Source organism: Salvia splendens, chromosome 9 (assembly GCF_004379255.2).
Source record: "Salvia splendens isolate huo1 chromosome 9, SspV2, whole genome shotgun sequence".
Classification (NCBI taxonomy): Eukaryota; Viridiplantae; Streptophyta; class Magnoliopsida; order Lamiales; family Lamiaceae; genus Salvia; species Salvia splendens.
In genome coordinates, this window is record NC_056040.1 from 7,158,402 (window position 1) to 7,182,635 (window position 24,234).

General features: G+C 38.1%; 5 protein-coding genes and 1 non-coding gene across 8 annotated transcripts; 2 read left to right on the forward strand and 4 right to left on the reverse strand.

Moving 5' to 3' along the window:
- Window positions 1–111: 111 nt before the first annotated feature.
- On the forward strand, window positions 112–2,007 carry LOC121748730 (transcription and mRNA export factor ENY2-like). 2 transcript variants are annotated; one of them, XM_042143219.1, is made up of 5 exons: window positions 112–306; window positions 388–493; window positions 562–656; window positions 1,454–1,530; window positions 1,761–2,007. In XM_042143219.1, coding segments are annotated over exons 1-5 (342 nt in total). In that variant the 5' UTR covers window positions 112–304; the 3' UTR covers window positions 1,823–2,007. The 2 variants fall into 2 exon arrangements, with proteins under 2 accessions (XP_041999153.1, XP_041999152.1); XM_042143218.1 differs by having other exon boundaries at window positions 126–306; window positions 1,749–2,007.
- Window positions 2,008–2,246: 239 nt separating this feature from the next.
- On the reverse strand, window positions 2,247–5,593 carry LOC121748746 (B2 protein-like). Its single transcript, XM_042143239.1, has 6 exons — window positions 5,513–5,593; window positions 4,011–4,588; window positions 3,346–3,446; window positions 3,066–3,149; window positions 2,851–2,961; window positions 2,247–2,734 (listed from the first exon to the last, which is right to left on the reverse strand). The coding sequence occupies exons 2-6, from the start codon at window positions 4,576–4,578 to the stop codon at window positions 2,693–2,695; spliced, it is 906 nt and encodes a 301-aa protein (XP_041999173.1). The 5' UTR covers window positions 4,579–4,588; window positions 5,513–5,593; the 3' UTR covers window positions 2,247–2,692.
- Window positions 5,594–10,679: 5,086 nt separating this feature from the next.
- On the forward strand, window positions 10,680–12,652 carry LOC121746630 (mitochondrial import receptor subunit TOM20-like). 2 transcript variants are annotated; one of them, XM_042140533.1, is made up of 6 exons: window positions 10,680–10,897; window positions 10,988–11,066; window positions 11,553–11,722; window positions 11,811–11,858; window positions 11,951–12,049; window positions 12,329–12,652. In XM_042140533.1, exons 1-6 carry the CDS (start codon window positions 10,802–10,804, stop codon window positions 12,458–12,460), a joined length of 624 nt encoding a protein of 207 aa, XP_041996467.1. In that variant the 5' UTR covers window positions 10,680–10,801; the 3' UTR covers window positions 12,461–12,652. The 2 variants fall into 2 exon arrangements, with proteins under 2 accessions (XP_041996467.1, XP_041996468.1); XM_042140534.1 differs by having other exon boundaries at window positions 12,332–12,652.
- A 693-nt stretch (window positions 12,653–13,345) lies between these two features.
- Window positions 13,346–14,655, reverse strand: LOC121746629 (ribonucleoside-diphosphate reductase small chain). The gene has a single exon (XM_042140531.1). It carries the CDS (start codon window positions 14,558–14,560, stop codon window positions 13,568–13,570), a length of 993 nt encoding a protein of 330 aa, XP_041996465.1. The 5' UTR covers window positions 14,561–14,655; the 3' UTR covers window positions 13,346–13,567.
- Window positions 14,656–16,708: 2,053 nt separating this feature from the next.
- Window positions 16,709–16,789, reverse strand: TRNAL-AAG. Its single transcript has one exon. It is a non-coding gene; the product is annotated as a tRNA-Leu (tRNA).
- A 257-nt stretch (window positions 16,790–17,046) lies between these two features.
- Window positions 17,047–23,320, reverse strand: LOC121748913 (zinc finger protein 511-like). The gene is made up of 4 exons (XM_042143478.1): window positions 23,123–23,320; window positions 22,059–22,123; window positions 21,213–21,411; window positions 17,047–17,768 (listed from the first exon to the last, which is right to left on the reverse strand). Exons 1-4 carry the CDS (start codon window positions 23,252–23,254, stop codon window positions 17,400–17,402), a joined length of 765 nt encoding a protein of 254 aa, XP_041999412.1. The 5' UTR covers window positions 23,255–23,320; the 3' UTR covers window positions 17,047–17,399.
- Between the last annotated feature and the right edge of the window lie 914 nt (window positions 23,321–24,234).

Genomic DNA, 24,234 nt, shown 5'->3' on the forward strand with positions numbered 1-24,234 from the left:
AAATCAAAAACTTTTCCCATGTGACTAGAAAATTTTTTGGTGTTAAAAGATATTGATATTATTCAAATTATTACGATAATCATGTTAAATAAGTGAAAGTTTATGCATTATTCCAAATTATGCAGTGAACATTTACTCGTAGGAACAGTCGTGGAGAAGGGTAGTCTGCTATTCTTTATTGTGTTAAAAAAAATCCCAAGATGGAATTTTTATTTTTATTTTATTTTGCTTTAAGTGGGGAAAGGGAATTGGATATGAAGCCCTAGTCTCATCGGCAAACATCAGTCAACCTCAACCTGTGAATATGTAATTCCTCTTCTTCTTCTTCTAACAATCAATTACAAATCTGTCGTATCGATTTGTTGATTTTGGATTTTGATGGAATAGGAGTAGAAGGAATTCCATTAACCGACCTCCCACGCCCGACGCTCGGGATGACGACCACGATGCTCCACCCAAGGAGCCTACGCTTCATGAGATTGTCAACCTCAAGGTTCTCTCTTCGGTATTTTCTTCATTGAAACTATTAGTAATTCGTAGCTTAACTTTTGTGGCGTCCAGTTGATAGAGAGTGGAGAGAAGGAGCGGTTGATCGAATTGGTGAGACAAAGGCTGGTCGAGTGTGGATGGAAGGATGAAATGAGAACTCTTTGCAGGTATCTCTTTCCTCATACTTGTAACCTATAATCTATCTTCATTCAATGTTTCTGAAATTCCATTTTTAAGTTTAATCGGTTATGCATTGAGCTCGTGATTTTTTAAGGAAAAATACTTTGACTTCAAATCTCTGTTTGCATGTAAAAGCTCAATCTCAGATGGCCACAAAAATGATGGCTAAATTTGAAAGGGGGGAGTACATAGCATACCTCAATGACTTTTAAGCATTAGGAAATACTCCTCTAACATAACTGAGACTGTAATCCAGGTGCCCTTGAATTCCTAGAACCATCAACTAGCATTGTTCTTCATGAGCTGTCCATATTGTGTTGCGCCCACCCATAAACGAGAATAAAATTTGTGTCTTGTGTTCCGTAGGAGAATTGAATTGGATTTTTAAAATCGAGCCAACTGGCCATACTCGTGGCTCCTGAGTCCTGATTACACAATTAGTGGAGTATCAAATTCTAACTACTCTTAGAGCTTGAAATAATTGTTGTGTTTTGAACATTACTTGGATTGGTGTTTTTGACCTTTTCATCATTTATGGGCAGTATACATGTTAGGGATTGTGTTTGTTCTCATGTAAGTATGTACCTGCTGATTACAATATGTTGTACGTTATCCACTAGCTAAAACCGCAACTTTCCTGCAGTTATTCCTTGCAAGTAAGTTGTATGGATTAGCATGGTACATAAGCCTTCTAAACATTTACACGTCTAGGATGTCAGCCCTGCTTGTAACCATTTTCTTTTCTTTTAGGCATGAAATGTATTCAACAGCATACTCTTTTCAGGGCATTTGTGAAGACGAATGGGAGGGATAATGTTACTGTGGATGATCTTGTTCGTGCAATCACCCCAAAAGGCAGAGGTAATTAATAAGCGCACTCATCGCTTCTTCAATCATCTTTAACACCCGGTCTCCACAATAGGTCCTGCGGTAGAAATTTTTATTCTTGTCCAGCAATTTGCACCACAACATCTCTAAGATGGTAACATGTACACTATATTAAGTCGGTCTCATCATTTCCCACCAATATTTTTCTATGATTAGCATTTTCTTTAGTGATCAGTTCTTTAAAAATGCAGCTTCAATACCAGATTCAGTGAAGGCTGAGCTTCTCCAGGAGATCCGAAGCTTTCTTGTTTCAGTTGCCCATTGACATATCAGCTTTTACATAATGAATCATGGTGGAAGTATCTTATAGATTATTTCCACAGAAGTTCAGCAGAAAAGAAAATTCTGAGAGCTTTCATTTGTACTCTGCGTAGATTTCATGGAACTTAATGTGCAGCTGTATAATTGTTTTGTTTATGTTTGCATTAAGGGATACATTTGAATAGCTTACGCTTTGTTTCTGCCTATTTGCTAAATCGGCATTCACGTTCAGTTTCCATGAGATGCTATATGTGACAGCTCCAGATGTTGTGCCTTGCACCGAATCACAGGGCTAATTGATAAGTAAAAACTTCCTATCACTTTTCATCAAAAGTTGAGCCATTCTAGGCATTCCATGTGCATCCAAGATTCCGAATAAACAGAGCACTAACTACAATCAAATCCAATTAAATTTCATCAAATTTAACTAGAACAAAAAGCAACTTCAAAAAACTGCATTGAAACTTAAAATGTAAGTTATGTTTTCATTTCAAGGGAATACACTTTCTATGCCAGAGTCAGAACATATGTAAAAAGCACGAGCAAACCGCAAAACGCAGTGGCATCCATATGCATACACACAAAAACTTGGCTTTATCACGCACACATGGCCTCGCACAAAGCTTGTAAGGTTACAATAAAAATGATGCAGCGAGAGAGGCTACACCAACAAACCAATTAACTGTGTGTTCCAGTTACAGTCAACAACAATCCTACAACTTAGAATAACTCACAACCAGATTCACCTCCCAAGCTTGCGCTCTATGGAAAATCTGTGGAAACCACACCAGATGCCTCCACCAAAACTACAGCATATACACACACATCGTACAATTGCTTATGCCGAGCTGGGAGTACAGTTAGCAGGAAAGACTCACACGCCAGCTTGTTCGCACAAATCCATCAAATCCAAGGTCTGCAACGCCACAATAAACTAGACTATCAGCTTCATCCATATCGAGTAAAGGAAAGTAAGACCACATTTGGGAGGCCCAGGGTGCAGAGAATGCTACTAACTAGAATAGAAATTACCTCAGGTATGGAAAGCTCAAGACGGAACTTGGGGCCATCATAATGATGCAAGACTGGCCTAAAAGCATCTTCCTCCAAAGGCTTGCAAAGTTTCCTTATACGGGTTCTCACCTAATTGACAATGAAAGATTTAATGAACTAAGCCAGAAAAAATAACCGAATACATAAGACCATAAAAGTGAGTGATTTTGGTTTAGTAGTAGATGATTTCCTACCTGAGCAGGGAACCTTGATTCACCTTTGCACTTTTTATCTTCCCAAGCAGTGGGATCAATGTTAGAACCCCCAAAACTTGCTGCCTGAGCATAAAATAAACACATAGAGTTCACTTAGAGTGTATGTCTGAAGACCAACAGTATATTCCATGCTCATTCGTATTATAAGAATACTCCAACAGTTATTAACAATAATATCATTATAGTTCCTAACTATTCCAAGGAAGCAATACCGCACTTGAAAAACTCAAAACCAATTGAAATCAAAATTGCAACTTACCTCAAAAATACCATGCAGTTGATGAGTGGTGTAGTTGTAGAGAAACAAAGGTAAACCGGGGGTTATAGCCCTCACAGAATCTCTGTATCTTGGTGGCAAACCTACAAAAGAAATGTCCAGTTATATAACAAAATGTATGCATAAGAAGCAACATGAATAATTAATCACATGTAAAACTACGGAGTGTGATTGACAAATTCTAGTATGAAGAGAAGATATTATAAGTGTGATGAATAACATCAGAAAGTTTAGAGGTATCAACATAACTTGGACTGCAATTATAATTATTTATTAACACTTTTCAAGTTTATAGGGGCATAGTTTCTAAAATTTGTAGTTGGGGGGGAGGGAGGAGAAGGATAAGACGAACAAAAGCATTTTCCTATGTGGTAACTCACCACTTGTGCGACTGTTACAGCTCTCCTTGTATTATAAGACTCAAGACTTAATATTCTATTGTCATATAGATAGCAACTACAGTTATATACCATGCTAAGCGTATATTATCCATCTTGTAGATATCACAGCCAACTAAGATACAACATCAAAACAGAACATACTCCATGCCTCCAGCAATAAGAAATGACTCAAAAACGTTTCATGGTAATTTTGTAAAAGTTAAATAACTAAATTACTATGAAATGAGATATGATTAATATGATTACCAAAGAGCTGTCTCTTCAAATCTTCTTGCATAGTGTCGTTGTTGCAGACAAAAATGTATCCACCAAGGACCTCATTCCTTGGGAGCATCTCAGCTGCGGGCAAGGTTTTAAACCTTTTGTCAGTAGCATTGCTTGCGTTCATCCCATCATCCTTACCATTAGTAATGCTGCAGTTGTTGTTTGACTCTTTGATGGGGTTGTTACTGTTGTACTTGCTTCCAGAAACATTTCCCAAGGGGTTGACATTTGGGTTCTGATAAACTGTGTTCATATTGTAAATACCTTTCCTAAGGGAACTTTTGCTTACATTGTCGTTCAACTTGTTGTCCAGGTTTAGCATGTTGAAGTTAAAATTTTCAAACCGACTGTCTTCTTGATATCCCACATTATCCATGGACCTCAACTCTGCAGGACCTTTTGAGAGATCAAGGTTGATCCTTCGTTCAACCTTAAACCTAGTCTGGTCAGCCAATCTTGAAGCAGCCATAAACCATTTGTGGTCCTCCGACACTTTTGATTGTCCTCGGAGATCATCACCCAGTTGCCAGAAGCTGTGAACATTCTCCATGCTGCAAAACCTATATAATCAAAACATCTTCAGATATGTCACTTTAAAAGATAACCTGACCACCACCTAAATTACTATCCCTAGTAAGGCTTAAGAGAGGAAGTAAGTAAATATAACATTCAGCAAGTAAGTCAGATATGAATAGAAAAAGCCAAACCCAGTATCTATGGAATCTACCAGAAACCTCAGTTGAACAGTGTCAAAATTACATTTTTGGACTACTCTTACTTGCAATGACTGAACCAATAGAACATTTCACTCTCCAACAGTAAATTATTGTCAACAAAAACCAAACTTCACAGTCAAAATGAGAGTACAGTTCTGAAAATTCCACCAGACAGCCAAAAAACATAATTTACTGATTCAATTTCCATATACACAGGTAGAGGAGTCGACACAATTCATAATCAATACTATTTTCAAATCAACGATAAACAAAGGAGGATAACATGCGAAACAGCCTTAAAAAAATTAACCAGAAGAATAAACCATTTCCAGTAAATTTCAAATTCATTACTAATATTTTTGAGGGCATACAAAATAACTCACACACATGGAAAGAAAAATGTTAAACATATTGAAAATTTAAAATAGCTTAATCATAGTTGACTTCCATTATAGCAAATAGCACCCATCCAAAATAATTGCATGATTCATAAAATGCCGATCCAACATCAACATTTTGTGAAAAAGTATAAATTAGATCTGAGAAAGCTGAACATAATTTCTCAACTCACCCAGCAAAACCGCTTCAACTAAGTGAAAAATACTGAATGAGGTTAATTAAGTTCAAATTGAAGAACGTGTATGGTTTAGATTGAACAAATAATCCAGCAAAGCAAAAGAGACAAGATGATATATTCGCCAGCTAGAAAGAAACCCTAGATTTATGGATCCAAAGCTGAAACTAAAGCTGGAGAGAGAAAGAACGCACCTTTTAATTCTTCGGCTATAAATTACCAGAAGGAAAATGCGACAGAGAAGGAAGGGAGATTTTCCGCCATTTATATGAACGTGCTCTGTACAGTGCCCTTGTGGTTTGCATTATTTACGAAATTGTCCTCATTTTTAAGCCTCTGGTCGAGATTTGTCGGCGTGAAATTTCTTTTTATTTATTTATTACTTCTATCAATATATAATTTGCATCTTTATAACTTATAGAAGTAGTACTTTTGTTTAAAAAGTAGAAATATAATAATGCTAATTTCTTTAAAATAATAAACAGTTGTTTTTAAAGGGTTTCAATATTTAGTCTTATTTGCCGTAAAATAAATTCGTGTTCACGTTTTCTTTGATGTGGTTTGGAATTGGAAACAGTAGGGCATGATAAGAAGAACTAACTGAACCAGCTCAATAGAAGAAAATTCGTTATTAACATTATTTTTTCCAATAATAATACTATTATTAATGAATAAGTAAAGGTACCATATTTCTGCAAAGGGGAAAGTAAATAACATTGGTAATTCAAAGATCGGTATCGTTTTGTATTAATAAAATATTTTCAGTGAAATGAATCTAGACAGATCTGATCTTTTTAGCCGAATGAAAAAATCTCTTTTTTTAAGGAAGATAATTCTTTAATTTTCAAGTTTTGTACTTATATATCTGCCTCGCAATTCTTTAATCGATTTATTCCCCATACACCGATAAGGTGATAGGTACTCGTTTCGGACCAACAATTACAATTTTTGGTCACAACTAATCAATTATGTAGTAGTAATTATTTAAAGTAAGCTTAATTAATTATTGTTAAGGTTTTTAGCTGAGAGGTCTATCCCGATTTAGACCGGCGCAGCTGCGGGCTTATTTACAAACCAAAACAAAATTTGATTTTCCAACTACCATTTTACTCGACATTTATGATTTGAATAATAGTAGTAATACAATGAGTAGCCCAAGGGTCTACCAAACTATACTAGTTAGTACCAAAAAAAAGTACATATAATTAATTACTATAAGCACATGGCCTTCTTTCTATGGAATTTCTTAACTATATAACACACTATGTTTAATAGTATTATATGTATATTGATACAAAGGTGTTATGTATAGTCTGCCTTTAAGCTATGATGTCTACATCCATTGTTCCTTGTTAGGTGACATAGAATATTAATTTGAAGCCATCCAAACTGTTTTAATTTTAGAATATAGGAATATATATATGAAATTACTCATATGTAGTGTGGTTGTGATGTTTCCTAGAATGAAGACAATGTTTTCTTAAATGAAATATCACTCCTTCTCACGACGGCTGTGATGTTGGCTTTAACATTTCTATAGTTTTCTTCCTTTTGTTTGTTGGGTGTTAATTAATACTCATCCAGAGGTTTAATTGAGTTTTAATATACACTAGCAAAATTGCCCTCTTATAAAAAATTGTCATATTCTGAAGTGTAACAAAATTGGTTATATCTGTACATGCATTTATATACTTTTTCCTTATATAAATAAATAAATAAATAAATAAATAAATGCGTCTCTCACTGAATTTAATGTTTTTAATATTTATTTTACTTAAGTTTTTGCAATTTAAAATTAAATTGCAAAAATTATCATGTCAATTTTGATTTCCTTCTTACTATCATGTCATTTTGATTTCCCCTGTCAGATTCAGTTGGATGTAATTTTAATTTTGTGGAACTATCCAATAAATTGAAAACACGTATATTTATAGGTAGGAAAAATCTCACACACGGATCGAAATGCTCACAATTTTACGTTTATATAAGTTGCGTTAGTGTGCTAACTAATTTACAATAATAACTAATAACTTTTAATTATGTGCATTAAAATTATCAACACAAAGTCATAATTATATCAATATAACATGTAAATTTAAATGTCAACACAAAGACATAAGTTTATCAATACAAGAAGATTGATAAATTTATATCTTTGTGTTGATATTTTTAACATATAAAATTGATATTAGTTATTAGTTATTACTGTAACTTAGTTAGTATTTGATCACAAATTTATATATATGCAAATATTTCTAAGTTTCGAGGTTTTTATCTCATATATAATCCGTAAAAATATGTAATGGGCTAAAATCAACATGTAATTATGTAGTACTTAATTGTGATTGCCATTGTCATCAAGAGAATGTGGTCATACCATTGTATATTGTTGCACTTTCTAACCATGATCATGTCATATCATTTAGATAATACTCTTTTTAAAAATGTTTTTTAATACCTCTATGTTCTATTCAAGCAATTTGTTTAATCAAAGGAAAAGTATGGAGCCAGTGAAATAGTTATCAATATGTTAGCCCAGAAGGCCAGAATCAAGAAGGTGATGCATGGTCGTCACACACAAACTCATAACTATTTGCCCAATTCAGATGCCACGCAATCTCTTTTTAATATAGTGTTGATTTATTTATTTTATATCAATATTGAAAATCTGATATAACCAATATAAAATTATTAGAAATTCGCTATCACAAGCTGAAAAAACAGTAAAAAAAATAAAGAGAATAAACTTTGGAGCGTAAATCATGTACTACTAGTATGCATATTCGCGTACAGTACAATCGTGTGTTGTTTTATATTCACACATATGTAGTTTTTATAATACTAGTAAGTACTATGATTTCTTTTCATAAAACTTTAAAAAAAGAGAAGGAATTATGGTTACTCTGGTGAAAGTAAAGTAATATCCATTAATTTAAGAAATGTGAAAAAAAAATTGAACCATAGATTAGGAGTGGATGAATGAAACCACGTCTTGCATATCTACAGGCTTGAATATGATATGAGATCATCTATTTATACGGATCATACCAAATATAACATCATAAGAGCACCCGCAACGCGGGCCGCCGGCGTTCTGCGGGCCGTTCCGCCTGAACGACTTCGCAGCGGAACGTGTTGCGGTGCATGGTGTCGTCGAGGAGCCGTTCCCAAGCCGTGCCGGGTGCCGACGGCACGACCCGCGGCACGGTCCGTGCCACAACGCGCTTCGGCGACGTGGCTCTCCCCGCGTCGTGTGTGTCGCCCACTCGACGGCCCGCGAGTGGGCGACGTCACGTGCTGACGCAATAATTATTTTTTTTAAAAAAAAATCGATTTTATAAAAAAAATAAAAAATTAACGGTATTATTACCGTTTTTTATACCGTTTATTTATTTATTTTTTATTTTCTTATTCTATAAATACTCTTAATTCATCCTCATTTCACACACAACTACACATCTATTCTTCCTAAATCAACTTCATTTCCTCTCCAATTTTCATATTCAATCTCTTCACAAAATGTCCAGCGACGGCAACTACGGCGGTGGCGGCTCCGGTGGGTAGGATCTCAATGCGTTCGGCGATTGGGAGACCATGTATAACACACTTGGTGGTTCCGGTTCGTCGACGCCGGGCACCCAGGGGTCGGCGACCCCGGATGGGTACCAACCACCCACTTTCGATGTGGATGCATACGCTCGACCCTCCGCCTCGCGGCCTTCTCAGGGATTGTCCCAGATTCGGGAGGATATCCCCGTTGAACCCACCCAGGGAGGAGGCCGAGGCGGTGGAAGCTCTAGGGCTGAGTCTAAGGCGGCCGAGGAGGAGGAGGAGGAGGAACCGGAGGATCTTGGCCGGCATCCGTACAACAACGAAGAAACAAAGGCGGTGTACAACGCCTGGCTCACCGTCTCGTACGATCCCATCGTCGGGAATCAACAAGCCGCCAAGTGCTTCTGGGAAAAGGTCCGTGATGTCTACCACCAGACTAAGCCGAAAGGGGCCCGGAAGCGCAAATATACAATACTCCGTGCTCACTTTGGCCGAGTTGACTTACAGGTCAAAAAATTCTGCGGCATCTACTCGGCCGAAGCGGCGCACTACCAAAGCGGAGCTTCGGGCGCCGACATTCTGAGGGCGGCTTTGCGCGCCTTCCACCAGGACACCGGTCTACAGTTCAAATTTGTTGATATTTGGCTGCTTGTCAAGGACGAGGAAAGGTGGGCCGGCTGTGTCCGCTCCAGCTCGGGCTCAACCTCAAAGCGCACGAAGCACACGGCGAGCGGCAACTACTCGTCTGGTGACACCGGGGAGGGCAGCGAGGGTGAACCGCAGGTGTTTGCGGGTACGGCCAGCGAATACGGGGGATCCAGCCGTGGGCGCCGTCGGCCGCAAGGGACGAAGGCGGCGAAGGCGGCTAGAGCGAGGAAGGGCCGAGGCGAATCAAGCCAGCCGGCCTCGGGATCGGGCTCGCGGGGAGGCTCGGACACACTTATGGTGGCGTAAATGACCGCCACAATGGCGGACACTTCCCGCTTCTCGTACGCCCAATTCGCGGCCTGGTGGAACGGAATTGTGCATATGGCAGCACAACTTGGCCTTCCGACTCCCCCTCAACCTCGACCGCCTCCGGAGGATGATTAACCGGCGGAGTAGTTTTTTTATTTTCCCACGTTTAATTGTGTGTTTTTTATTGTGTGTTTTTTATTTTTTTAGGATTTTAATTGTGTGTTTTTTTATTTTTTTTAAGTTTAAGTTGTAATTTTTTTTAATGTTGTGTGTTTTTTAATAAAGTGTGTTTGTTTTAATTGAATTGGGTTGGAAATAAAAATAAGAAATGAAATTGAATGAATAGTAATTTAAGGAACGGCTAAGGAACGGAGGGTTGCAGGTTCCGTTCCTTAGTTAAGGAATAGAGTAAAAAAGTATAGTGGAGCCCGCAAATAGTAGTTTAAGGAACGGTTTAGGAACGGTATAGCAACAGCGTTGTGGATGACCTAAGATACACCTAAATCAAATTCCATTTCAAACATTGCTTCCTCCCAAAAATATGCACTGTGTGCCATTTGCATCTGCATAAACCTAGTAAAGTGACACTTTCTATTTTTCTCTAGTATCCATTATTTTTTAAACTCAATATCATAACTTATTTACTACATTCCATTAATCAACTAACATCATAAAATAAAACTCAAACTAAAAAAAGTGTGCACAATTTCTTTTGGGATATAATGGAATTTTTTTTAGTAAGCACAAAGTCTACCCTAATAATTTTAAATAAAAAAGTCGATTTTTCACAAGAATTTATATTAAATAGAGTAAATAATATTCCCACTTGTTACTGTAACAGGAGTAGTTGAGTAGAATAGTGTAAATTTACAAGCTTGTTCGAAACGCATGAATGCCCTAATTTAAAGACGAGGGAATACTTCTCCAGATAAAAGTGAATAGCAGGCTACACTCAAGCAGCAGAAATTCTACCTATGGAGGCGCCTGGCGATTTGGATCGTTTCATTTTCTTCGAGCAGGCTCGAATAACTGCTGAAGCTTCTTACGCCAATAATCCTCTCGACGCCGATGTCCGTCCACTCGCTATCGCCTATACTATTTCATTGTTTTGTGGTTGATTCAGTTTTTTGAAATACTAATTGTTTAATTCATCGGTGTAGAACTTGACTAGATGGGGAGGGGCGCTGCTGGAATTGTCGCACTTTCAAAACGGTGCGGATTCGAAACAAATGGTTAAAGGTAAAAAAAAATGACTGCATTTGTTTGATTCTTTTATCAGTCGTTTTTTCGAATTTCGCTAGTATTGATGATTAGCAGTGTGTTTGAGATCTTCGTTTATGGAGTAACAAATTAATGGATGGAAAAAATGGGTGCTCGCTGCTTGCTGTAATTTAAGCTTATGAAATTGGAGTAGTGAGAAAATGTGCAATTCCTCAATTTTACGTTCTATTATACTGCTTTTAGGTATCAGTCATCTTCATTTATTGAAGCCTGTTATCTATACTCAGTTAATTCGAATTGCTAGATCTTTGTTCAAGCTGAATGGAGAAAATGTGGTAGGCCTATTATCTATAATTCGTTAATTTGAATCACCAGATATGTACTCAGATGCAAGATGGTATTTTGTATGTTTTCCAAATTTGCAGTCATGAGTGGAAGTGTGGATAAAATTGTGTTCACGCCTTCATGGTTAAGCTAGAGTTTGTTCTTTTTTATGTGTCGTAGATGCTATAGAGAAGCTGGAGGAGGCACTGGTTGTCGACCCTAGAAAGCATGAAACACTCTGGTGCCTTGGAAATGCGTACACATCTAGCGCATTTCTCATTCCCGATCTTGAGGAGGCTAAAGGCTACTTTGACAAGTCTGCCCGGTACTTTGAGCAAGCATATGAACTGGTAGATTCAGTTAAATAAAATGTCTTCTATTTTACTCTCTTAGTTTTCTTGGTAAATTGACTTGTGTTTTCCATTCTTGTTGCTGCAGGAACCACAAAATGAACTATATAAGAAATCTTTAGAAGTGTCCTCCAAGGTATTATTTTACTCCTATACTGGAGTGGCTTTTTCTTTTTACTGCTCCATGAATTTTGGTGTCTTATTGAGGCTATTGATGTTATCTGTAAGGCTCCTGAGTTACATATGGAGATTTACAAGCATGGTGGTATGGGGGCTTTGGGCAGTCAGGCTACAGGCATTGATCAATCAGCTTCTACTAGTACAAAGGTAAACAGTTTCCAACATGTAATCAAATTGTTCTGAGTTTATTGGATCTTTTGTGAGAAGTGCCAGTAGATAAAAAGAAATTTATTTGGTTATCCCAAGATTATTGTCTTTGATTTGTATTCCATTGAGAGAAAATAGCACATGATTTGCTTGATAGTAAGTTGATAACCATAACATATTGTCTCAGCAATAGCTTTATCTATCTATTAATTCATTTGCTTATTTTGGGTGAAAAAATGTTACCTGGGCCACATTTTCACGCTTTTTACCCGTCTACAGCAGCAGAGTACCAAGGCTAGCAAAAACAGTGATCTCAAATACGACATTGGTGGATGGGTGATCCTGGCAATTGGTGTTGTTGTGTGGCTGGGATTCGCAAGATCTGATGTGCCTCCACCTCCTGCTAGATAAGCAATGGCAATAGTTTAGACCCATATCATCTATGAGGCAGCTTCACACCTCTGAGGTTTATAAATTAAGAGCAGCACACTTCCAATAAGAATCATTTGCTTCATTACTATATTGATGGGATTTTAACTTTTGGTCTGGTTTCTATATTCCCTTATGTTTCATTAGGTACTTCATTTGCTAGAAGTTTTGACCTTTTATGGCTTCCAACACCATGCTATTTCATGGTATTTCTAATTTGATCTCACACTACATCATGTCTTGCTTTTTAAAATCAACATAAGCATATAACAATTGTTCACACTCCAAATTTTGCAATACAAATTTTGCTCTTTATTCTTGCCTTGGCCTGTGGCTGATTGTTACTCCTACCACCCTTCTGGCCTTGCCCTTTATTCCCACCACCTCTGCCACAGTGGTTGATTTGGAGATTCTTGAACTGGTTGTGGAGGTGGTTTTTGTTGTTATGAATTTATGATTCACACTCTTGATTAGCTTCTTTATCATTGTGTTTGGAACGAAAGGATATTGTTAATTAGCCCAACTCCTTTCCAAGATTCGCAAACACTAAATATAAGTTTTGACATTTTATGGCTGCCAACACCATGCTTTTCATGGCATTTCTAATTTGATCACTCACTACATTATGTGTTGCTTTTTAAAAATGAGTGACACATGCATAACAATTATTCACATTGCAACCCCAAAAAAAACACATTATGTGTGGCTTGCAATACAAATCTTTAACATGTGACATTCAGCTTCTCACTTCTGTTGGCTTTGCTATACTACTTTCAGTGGGATTCTACTCAATAGTATTTCCTGATTTGATCACTGTAGTAGTGTTTTATGAGTATGATATCAGATTACAATTCCAAAAGCACAATATTTGGAGAAAGAAACTGAATTAATGCATACTACAATACATAATTATTCTGTTCCTTCATTCCTCAGCCTAAGATGAGATAAGATGAACAATTATAGAAAGCCATTAGAAACCCTAAATCCCTATTATACAAGTGAAACGCATTCCTACCACAAACTAAAGAGTAAATATTATATCAATCCAACCCAACACATCAAATAGTATAAAAATCAGTAACAAACACTTCAGAAATCCTCATCCAGCTTGAACACATGAGAGTCACCGCCATTACCGTTCAAGCTCGACATCACTGAAGCCTTCTGATACTCCCCAACCCTCTTCTCAAAGAAATTTGTCTTCCCCTGCAAACTGATCAGCTCCATCCAATCAAAAGGATTCTGCACATTATACATCTTCCCATACCCCAAAGCATCCAGCAACCTATCCGCCACAAATTGAATGTACTGACTCATCAAATCCCCATTCATCCCCACCAACGCACAGGGCAGAGCATCACACACGAATTCCCTCTCAATCTCCACCGCATCCGCCACAATCCCCTTCACTTTCTCCTCGCTCAGCTTCATCTTCAACAGACTATACAGCAAACAAGCAAAATCGCAGTGCAGACCTTCATCTCTGGAGATTAGCTCATTCGAGAAGGTCAATCCAGGCATGAGCCCGCGCTTTTTCAGCCAGAAAATCGCGCAGAAGCTGCCGGAGAAGAAAATCCCCTCGACGCAAGCGAACGCGACCAATCTCTCCGCAAACGTCTCGGATCCGTCGATCCAGCTGAGCGCCCAGCTAGCCTTGCGCTCGACGCAGGGGACGGTCTCGATTGCGCGGAACAAACGGCTCTTCTCCTCGGAGTCCTTGATGTAAGTCTCGAGGAGGAGACTGTACATCTCAGAGTGGATGTTCTCGATTGCGATCTGGAAACCGTAGAAGGCGCGCGCCTCCGAGATCTGGACATCCTTCATGAAGCGGCCGGCGAGATTCTCCAAAACGATGCCGTCGGAGGCGGCGAAGAAGGCGAGGACGTGCTTGATGAAGTGCTTCTCGTCGGCGGTGAGGGATTCCCAGTGGCGCTGGTCCTGCGAGAGATCGACCTCCTCGGCCGTCCAGAAGGAGGCCTCCGCCTTCTTGTACATCTCCCAGACTTGAGGGTACTGGATCGGGAACATACAGAAGCGGTCGGGGTTGGGAGCAAGGAGAGGCTCTTCTGGAATGGACGGCATTTTTGGGGAGATGATTGGAACTGTAACAATGGAGATTGATTGTTGTGATTTGAATAGAGGTGAAGGAGGGGAGAGTATAAATAAGGGTTAGGGAAATTTGGGGGCGGGAATTTGAATTGATTCGGGGGAGAAGCTTGCGAGGGACGCGTATTTTGAAATGGCGGGGCTTGTGATTTTGAGGCGCCATTTTTTTATTGTTAGAGTTTTAGGTTAGAGCATCTCCAATGGTCGGCGTCACCACCGGAGCGCCGATTTTTCGCCCACGCCGGTTTGACGCCGAACCATTGGAACCGGCGTGGGCGAAATCGGCGTCAAAATCGGCGTCGCCATGCCGATTCCCGCGCTGACGCCGGTTCCCACGCCGATCCTCACGGGCGCCATTGTGGCTCCCGGATCGGCGCCAAACCGGCGTCGGATTTAAACTGGAGGCGATGAGGAGGGACACCGGCGGGAATAGCCGCGGCGTAGGTGGCGACGGAGGCGGCGGCGACGGCAGTGAAGAAGCGTTGGGCGACGACGGAGACGAGGACGGCGGCGATGAGTGATTTTGTTTTACTTTTTTAAATTAATGTACTTTTTACTTTTTGTAATTTTTTTAAATTGTTGTACTTTTTTTTAAAAGTAATGTACTTTTTAAATTTTAATATTATTATTCGAATTTTCCGTATTTGTCTCGTAAATTAAATTATGTATGTTGATACAATTGTAAATTAAATTATATAATTGTTATTAGTGATGTGGATAGGTAGTGTGAAGGCTATTTGATGGCTATTTGATGTCCAGTTGATGTGGCAAGCTGATGTGGCAGGAGAATTGTAGTGCTGATGATGTGGCAGTGTGAAGGCTATTTGACGGCTATTTGACGTCCGCCAGCATTGGAGATGCTCTTAAGGAAACTTGCGAGGATATTTTTTGTGATTCATTTATTGCGGTTTGATTAATGGTTATCATATTTTAAATTTTGAAATGCCAAACGCTACCACACTGTAGCTTTCGAGTTTTATTTTTCCAACAATTATTGACGGCAAATAATTGGGAGAGTAATGTCTTGTGAAAACAACTTCTATATCATATAATCCTGTTTTGTATAGTAATAAATTTGAATTTATAATTTTTATTATTTTTTTAATCCTATAATTTGAATTACATATCATAGGTAGTTAAATCGTACCATTTCAAATAATTACTATATAAAATTTGTCACCTTCACATGCTACATAAACATAATGCGCACACTACACACACTCAGTCACACACATGCAGACACTACACATACTACAATCCCTTGTGTGTGTATAATTTCTTTAAATTAAATTTCATACTTACTATCATTTTTATCGATTAAAGAATTTGGATTTGAAATATAAGTTCAATTCGGTAGAATTATAATTTCAATTTCGTGTACTAGACGGATTCTTAATTAATTTTATAACTGGTTGGAAAGTCAACAAAGAAAATTTGATACAATAATCTGAAACCATCCATGGTTGTTTAGGACTCTGGCATATGAAAAAATAAAACGAGATAGACAATTGAAGAATGTATGTCAAAACAACTGACCAAAATCCAGTATAATGTCAGTTTATAAAAGCAGACATTGGTATATCCAAAAGATACACAACTTCCGTAACAAGAGACGGAATAAACCAGCTTTGTGTTAACAAAACTGTTGATGATAACGGAAAAAAAAACTTGCCATGTTTCCCTCAAAAGTATGAAACACAAAAAAAATACTTTTCCAAGGCACCACCAAATTAACCAAGACATTAATTAATTCCAGTCCATACAAAAACTTAATATATCTAGTTCTACTTCTAGGTTTATATGCATGCTTTCACATGGTAGTCACTTCATACACACATACTATATTACGGATTCCATAGATGCTAGTCTAAAATCTTGAGTTGCCAATCATTAGACGAGAAGGAAAGTAAAGGTTCCCAGTCACTCAAACTTCATAGTACTATATCTACAGAATGAGATTCTCACAATTTCTATGTAAGCACTGTTATTACCATTTGCATCAGTTGTAGTTGTAGGATTCACTTTTTACATGATGCTCTTACTACTCTCATGAGCCATGTTAGGATACAAAAAATAAAGAAACATGAAGTTGATAATATAAAGAATAAATTAATATAAAAATTATGTTGAGAGTGGGATTTGAACCCACGCCCTTTCGGACCAGAACCTTAATCTGGCGCCTTAGACCAACTCGGCCATCTCAACTTGTGTTCCTGTTTCAATTCAGGAATATACCAATGGTATGTACAATCAATTCATATACTTCCAGTTTCGATTTTTAGCTCAACAAGAGCGTTTCACAATCTTATCCTTAATAGATATTGAGTTGAAATCATGAGAAGTTTCTACCTCATTAACCACATCCTTGTTTGCAGTAATAAAACGAGAAGCATGTTAGTATTAATCCGAGATTGCCAAATATCAAATCTGAAGCATATTGTGAAGACAAAATATAAATGGAATTAACAAAAATAAGGTTTTGGAGAATGGCTTGAAAATGGAGAAGTCATTACAAAAAGGATGTGAATCAGGAAAAACTTGAAAAATTTATGATTATGTAGTACATTGGCATATAGTTCAATACAACACCGTCAATTGCCAAACTGTTAAAGAACAGCACAAGATCTACAGCAAAATAAGCAGCGTTATGCAGAATTGTACATCGAGATCTCTGGAAGATTGGACGAGGCACGCCCCCGTTGGATTTGGATGACGTTGTCTGTGTTACTTTCATTGATTTGACCAATATATCGCCACTTCAAATCAAAGAACCGCATCGAGGAACATGTGTGATTGAATCTTCCGAGTAATCATGCTATCTTTTTGGCTGTTCTGATGACTGGCCTGGTCTTTTCTCTTTTTGAACGGCTCGGGGGACGAATGTGAGACCTCGGGTGTGGCGACGGCCAAAACTGATCGATGAAGGAGACTCTGAAGTGCTTAGTCTTGAAACTGCAGAAACAAGGCTGTCGATGTTTTCTTGATCCACCTGCATTGCAGTTGATGCATCCTCTGTTTTGTGCACTGCTTGTTTACGCTGGGTTTTCTGCCTCTGTTTCTTTGATGGTCTCGACTTCTTGAAAAACTCAAATGAAGAAGGAAATTTATGCTTATCAACCATATGTTGCTGTCGGTTCTTGTAGCTCTTCAGCTTTGCATCACAGCCTTCGACAAGGCATTCATACTACATCATATAATTACATAGAATATTAACAAGAAATATTGAAGGATCACGAAGCATTACTCATGCAGCAATAGAGGCTAGAAACTAATAGTTACAAGTAGTTGTGAAAGATTAGACATCACCAAACCGAACCGGCCCGGCTGAACCGGCCCGGAACCGTCACCGGCGGTTCCGAACCGGAACCGGAACCGTCGGCGGCGGTTCCGAACCGTGACCGGAACCGGCGGTTCCGACGGGCCGGTTCAGGTTCATGAAATTTGCGAACCGTAACCGGCGGTTCCGAACCGGCAGTTCGCCGGTTCCGACACCTTTTCAGGCTACCACCGGCCTAGACGTAGCCTTTTCAGAAACCGGGTCAGAAACCGCCGGTTTTTGTCAGAAAACCGTTGACGAAACCGGCGGTTTCTGACCAAAAACCGGCGGTTCAACGAGTAAACCGGCGGTTCCGGCGGTTCAACGAGTAAACCGGCGGTTCCGGCGGTAAACCGGCGGTTCCGCCGGATTTCAAAAATTTGAAATTTTTTCTTTTTTTTTTTCTTTTTTTAATCACATTTTTCCCCTATAAATACCCCCTCATCTTCATTTTCTACTTACCCCATTCTTGTGTTGATAAGAATTTCTCTCTCAATCTCAATTTCTCTATTCTCCATCCTCTTTCTCTCAAGTTGTTTACGTTATTTGCGCTCATAATTTACTCACGTTGTTCTTGTTTACGTTAATATCACATAAACACTACTCTCTATTCTCTACTTCCAATTTCCATAATATCATGTCTTCATCTCGTCGTGGTGGTGATCGGGGCAAGGGAATTGCCCAAGATCAAAGTGACTCTCGTCGTCGTCGTGCCCCTTCTAGAGCACAAGTTGCGGAGGAGGTGGGAAGGCGAGCCGCTCTTCGATTACAAGTAAGTTCTAAACTTCTAAATTAAATGTTTTACTATGTTAATATGTTATAATAAGTTTTAATATGTTAGTAGTTTTTTAATATGTTTTATTATGTTATATGATATAAGTTTTAATATGTTAGTAAGTTTTAATATGTTTTAATATGTTATATGATAAGTCTTTAATTTGAGAGCACCATTTGGTATACTTGCTCGGAAAAAGATTATGTGCGGACTACCGCCTTTTCTTATATCCTTGTGCAAGATGGCCTATTGTGGAATGCCTCAGCGTGGTCCTTCCTTTGATTTATATGTTATAAGTTTTAATATGTTTTAGTAAGTTTTAATATGTTAATATGTTTTAATATGTTTTAATATGTTTTAGTAAGTTTTAATATGTTTTAGTAAGTTTTATATGTTTTAATATGTTTTAGTAAGTTTTAATATGTTTTAATATGTTATATGATATGTTTTAATGTGTATAATTCTCGTAGGAGGAAGAAGATCGAAATGCGGCCTTGTTACTTGCCACCCTCGGCGACGAAGAGCCACATTCGGATTCGCGTTTCGAATACGATGTGAATCTATCATCGGACGAAGGCGACGATGGATCGCATCAATTCCCACCTTCTAGCGCCGGCCAAGTTGGCGAAAATGACGAGGAGGCCGAAGCTCCTCCTCCTTCCGGGAGACAAAAGAAGAAGATGCCTCCAAAGTTGAAATCCGACATCCTCACCAAACATTACAAGAAGGTCCCGGGAAACATTCGACCACTACCGTGGAGACAGGCGAGTTCAAAGCTTATTGCAACTATTGCGATAAAGTCTATCCATTTGTAATCGGTGGGGGATATGGTACTCTCACACGCCATTTGAAGGAAAAACACCCCGTGGAATTTGGGCATTCTAGATCCCAAACCCAAATCAACTTCCCCGCCGGCTCATCGTCTCAAACAGGTACGCCACTATTTAAATACGATCCCAAAAATACTACCGATACCATGGTAAGATGGGCGGCAATGAAACATTTGCCGTTCAATTTTTTTAATGACAGAAAATATGAAATGACTATGCAACAAGCTTTTAATGTTGCTGCAAAAAGAATTCCCCCCTCTACTGCTCAAAGATCTAACAACCGGCAGTACAAGATGCTTTGTCTTTATGGCAAAGACATATTCAACCTATTACTACAGCTGTATCCTTGATCCACTGGAAGCCTCAAATTGGCAAGGCGTGGAAGAAGTATTGCCACTCGAAGAAAATAAGGTACACAAAGTTTACTTTAGACGTTTCTACTAGATGGAACTCTACATATGACATGTTGCAATCTACAATGGAGCATATAGACTATTTAGTTGATTTTTCCAAGTTGATGACCTCGACACCCAATCCCAATTGGCGGACCTATACGCCTTCAGCAGCGGAGGAAGGACGGCACATTCGGTAAGTGAGTTAGATTTATATTTAGACTCACACTTTTCATTCAATGAGGAAGAAGGAGGTCCCGTTCCCCAACAAATCGACGTCCTAGATTGGTGGTCTTCACACGAGAAAGATTTTCCCATCCTTGCATCAATGGCCAAGGAGATCTTTTCGGTTCCGGCTTCCACTGTCGCCGTCGAGTCCGCCTTTAGTGTTGGAGGCAACGTCTTGGACGACCGAAGAAGTAGGCTCACCGGACAAAACATGGAAGCCACCATGTTACTTGATGATTGGTGCTCCGCCGAAATTAGAGACCAAGAACCGGATTGGGACAAACTAGTAGTACAACCCGACCAAGACTACTTCCCCGACGAAGAAGAGTAGGCGCCAATACTTCCGATCAAGCCAAATAGGTAAGCAAGGTAAGAGAACTACGTGGACTTTGATTCCAAAATGCAATTGAGCATTGAGGATACGTAGGCATCTCAACTTATATTTCAACTTAAATTTTAAATTTAAGTTTAAATTTAAGTTGAGCTCAAGTCTTTTTCCTTTATTTCTTTTTTCTCCCCTTTATTTCGAATATGTAATTTTGTAAATTGTAATGAAGACTTTAAGTCTTTTGTAATTTATAATTTTGAAGTTGTAATTTCTAATTTTTATGTTGTAATTTGTAAATTTTAACTTGTAATTTGTAATTTTGAAGTTGTAATTTGTATCAATAAAATTACATTTGTACATCGCTTCATTCTAATGTTATTTACGCAAGTTTTTTTACATTTTAAACTTGAATTACAATTTACAAAATGCAAAAAAAAAAAAAATATCAAAACGAACCGCCGAACTGGCCGAACCGGCCCGGAACCGGCCAATCACCGGCGGTTCCACGGTTCACTTGAACCGGCGGTTCCACGGTTCACGAACCGGAACCGCCACACCTTGGCCGGGCCGGTTCAGGTTCATCAATTTATTGAACCGGAACCGGCGGTTCCGAACCGTGAACCGCCGGTTCCGGAACCGTGGTGACGTCTATGAAAGATACATGCAACCCTTAACTCATAGAAACTGTTATATTGCAAATTTAAAGATTAATTAGCCTTAGCATGGAGGCTCAACAAAGAAAGGAGTGCAAGAATTTACCATGGCATATCCACGCGCAACTTTTGCCTGGAAGAATGAATCATGGGCCTCAGAAACATGTATACTGAGTAAATGTGATGTTGGATATACTTGTGAGCAGACAGAACAAGATGCCATGTGCCTAGCAATATAGTGATCTTCAAAGTCCTCCAAAGACAGGAGGTGCGCTCCACAACCAACAATAGGACAGTAGACTTCACTGATTAAAATTTTTTGGAGATAAAATATAGTACTATCAGATAATATTGAGAACGAAGATAGAGAATAGAGATCGTGCGGTAGAATAGTCACATGAATGTCAACAGCAAACAGTAGATGCACAAGGATTTAGTGCCTAAGTAATAAACGTCTGCCAGATGGTTTCTGTTCAAACTGTAAGGCGATGTCATACGATACGAAAATATCACCATTGAGACAAAACAGCAATGCCTAGGAAACAAATGCACACACTTATGAATCATGATTATGGTTAAGTAATAAGAACAAGATCATCCACTTAAGAGTGCTAAGATGACACGATATTCAAAATAAAAATTGTGCAGTTTGTTTCTGATAAAACTTCAGGTCTATGTTATACGCCAATATTAGCACTAGTAACAAACCAAAAATGCCTGGGAAATAAATGTATCCATGCATGCTAACTGTTTTAAGCAGACAAAACTAGATTTTCCTCTTACATAATAATGAGGCTTCACGCAACATTCATTTTGATTGCCATCTGCTGCTTCTCAATAGAAAACAAAACAATGCAAGTCCAAGTCCATTGATCTCTTTTCTAACATTAGGATATTGATTACTCAATTCTGGAAAACCCTAAGCACTAGATCACCAAGTAGATTGTTGTACCTGCTTCCCCAATCTTCCATGCTTTGTATCTGCTGCTTTTCTTTATCTGTTATATCTAATGTAACCTACACAAAAATACGTTTATGATGATTGAAATGTCTTTAAACACAAGGCAATAAATGAAGCGTAAAAAATGACAGGAAAATGATGCCATACAAGAGGAAATCACAATACTGCTGATCAATTCACTCAAATAAGGACTACAGGAGTTTGTCTTTTATGATTTGTGATTTCCTACGATGCATATAAATCTATATTTTATGCCAAATTTTTGATAAAGACATATAACCAAAGTTTATACTGAAGATGGGAATGGAAAGAGTAGATCCAGATGACATATTGACGCATAACAAAGCTTTTCTTTCTCAATAACCCAGCAACTACCCTTAGACAAGCACAACTTCTCTAGTTTCCATTTAATGACTTAAACCAGAACAATAATTGACAATCACTTGACTTAAAATTTGGAACAATCTCTTTTCTTAAGGTACTCAAAGTCAAAGGAAATGATTTTTTCAGAAGGCTTCATTTCTCCTGGTCTACTAGACTACTACTAACTGTTTTCTCCAGAATTCAGTTCACCTCAATGAAAGTGATAAAAACAACATTAATTTCAGATTCAAGTTTACTGATTAAACTTAAACAATGTTTCCACATTCATCTTGACAAAGCAAACATATTGGTGTCTAGGTTATACATAAGTCTGAGATCAAATAACACCTAATTCTAACTATTTCTACATTACGCACTAAAGGAGTACTCACTTTATCCATCAGGTGGATCAATTAGCTAAAGGTTTTCATCACAACTTGATTGTCATGTAATCAGTAATTATCAAACTAAAATCATTATTCGCAATTCAAACAATAACAGCAGCAGAAAGCTCGCCTAAATTGTATCCCGCAGACATAATTATAAGTAATCATAAACTTGTCAAAAATATCATCAATAATCATCATATAAACAGCTAGTGCAAGCAAAAATTCAAAAGTAAATAACCACTCTCAACTCAATTACTCCAATAAGCTCTAGATTGATTACTAAATTGTTTAATCTATTAGTACCTGTTTAGCGAGGAGTTGTCTTTCTATGTTGCCAGCCTCGAAGAAGAGGGCATCCGGCCCAAAACGCCGTCGTACAGGCTGCAGAAAGGGGAAATTCAAGCCTGTTACACTCACTTCAACTTCCATTGCCATTTTTCCACCTCTCTTAGAATTTGAAATTCGATGGCCTCTCCTCTTTGAGCAGAATAGTTCAGTTTCTTTTTTATTTTCTCTTTTGAATGTTATATAAATATTGGTATTGAATTTAAAAGATAAGAGTGTAATTGGGCCGAAGCTGGGTAGAATAGGCTTCCCTATTTAATGGGCCGAAGCTGAGGTAAATAAATAGGCTTCGCTGCTTAATGGGTTTCGCTTGCTATAACAACTTATAAAAATAGGCTGTAGTATCAGTACTAAAATACTCCATTCGTTCGTGAATAGAAGTTTCGTTTTTCTATTTTAGTTCATCCACGAATAGTATTAAGAGGTTTCAGTTCATTTTTACTATAAATGGTAATAGGGTCTCACGTTCCACGCATATTTTATTTAAAACTAATATATATGAGTGAGATTCAAATTCCACTAACTTTTTTCCATACACTTTTCTTAACATTTCTTAAAACCCGTGCTGCTAAGAAATGAAACTCGTAATGATAGATGGAGGGAGTGGTTCATTTTTTTTCTCTGTAATGAGGTTGGCCCTATTTATCACTACACTGACCGGAGCGTCGAAGTCCCTACCCGGGGAACCCCATCTGTATCCGTTATAGATCTTCAATCTAGATCTAACAACATCGATCACGAAAGTGTGCCATAGAGATGATAGACTATTATTGTATGAGATTTCATTTTTTGAGTGTTCAGAAATAAAAGATATCACTACCATGGTCCATGTCTCCATGATGCCACCTCCGCCATATGTTCATGAAAATAAGTTAAGATAATCAATCGTTGCTATAAAAAATACTAAGTAATCTGAAAATTAGTTAGAACTTCGATTCATTATATATCAATTGGGCGACTCAAAATATTGAACAACTTTAAGTGTTGCTCATATTTGTTTTGAATGTACGTAAATCATCAAATAAGGCACTAATATTGACTTAATTTGTAATCCACTTTATTCAACTCTT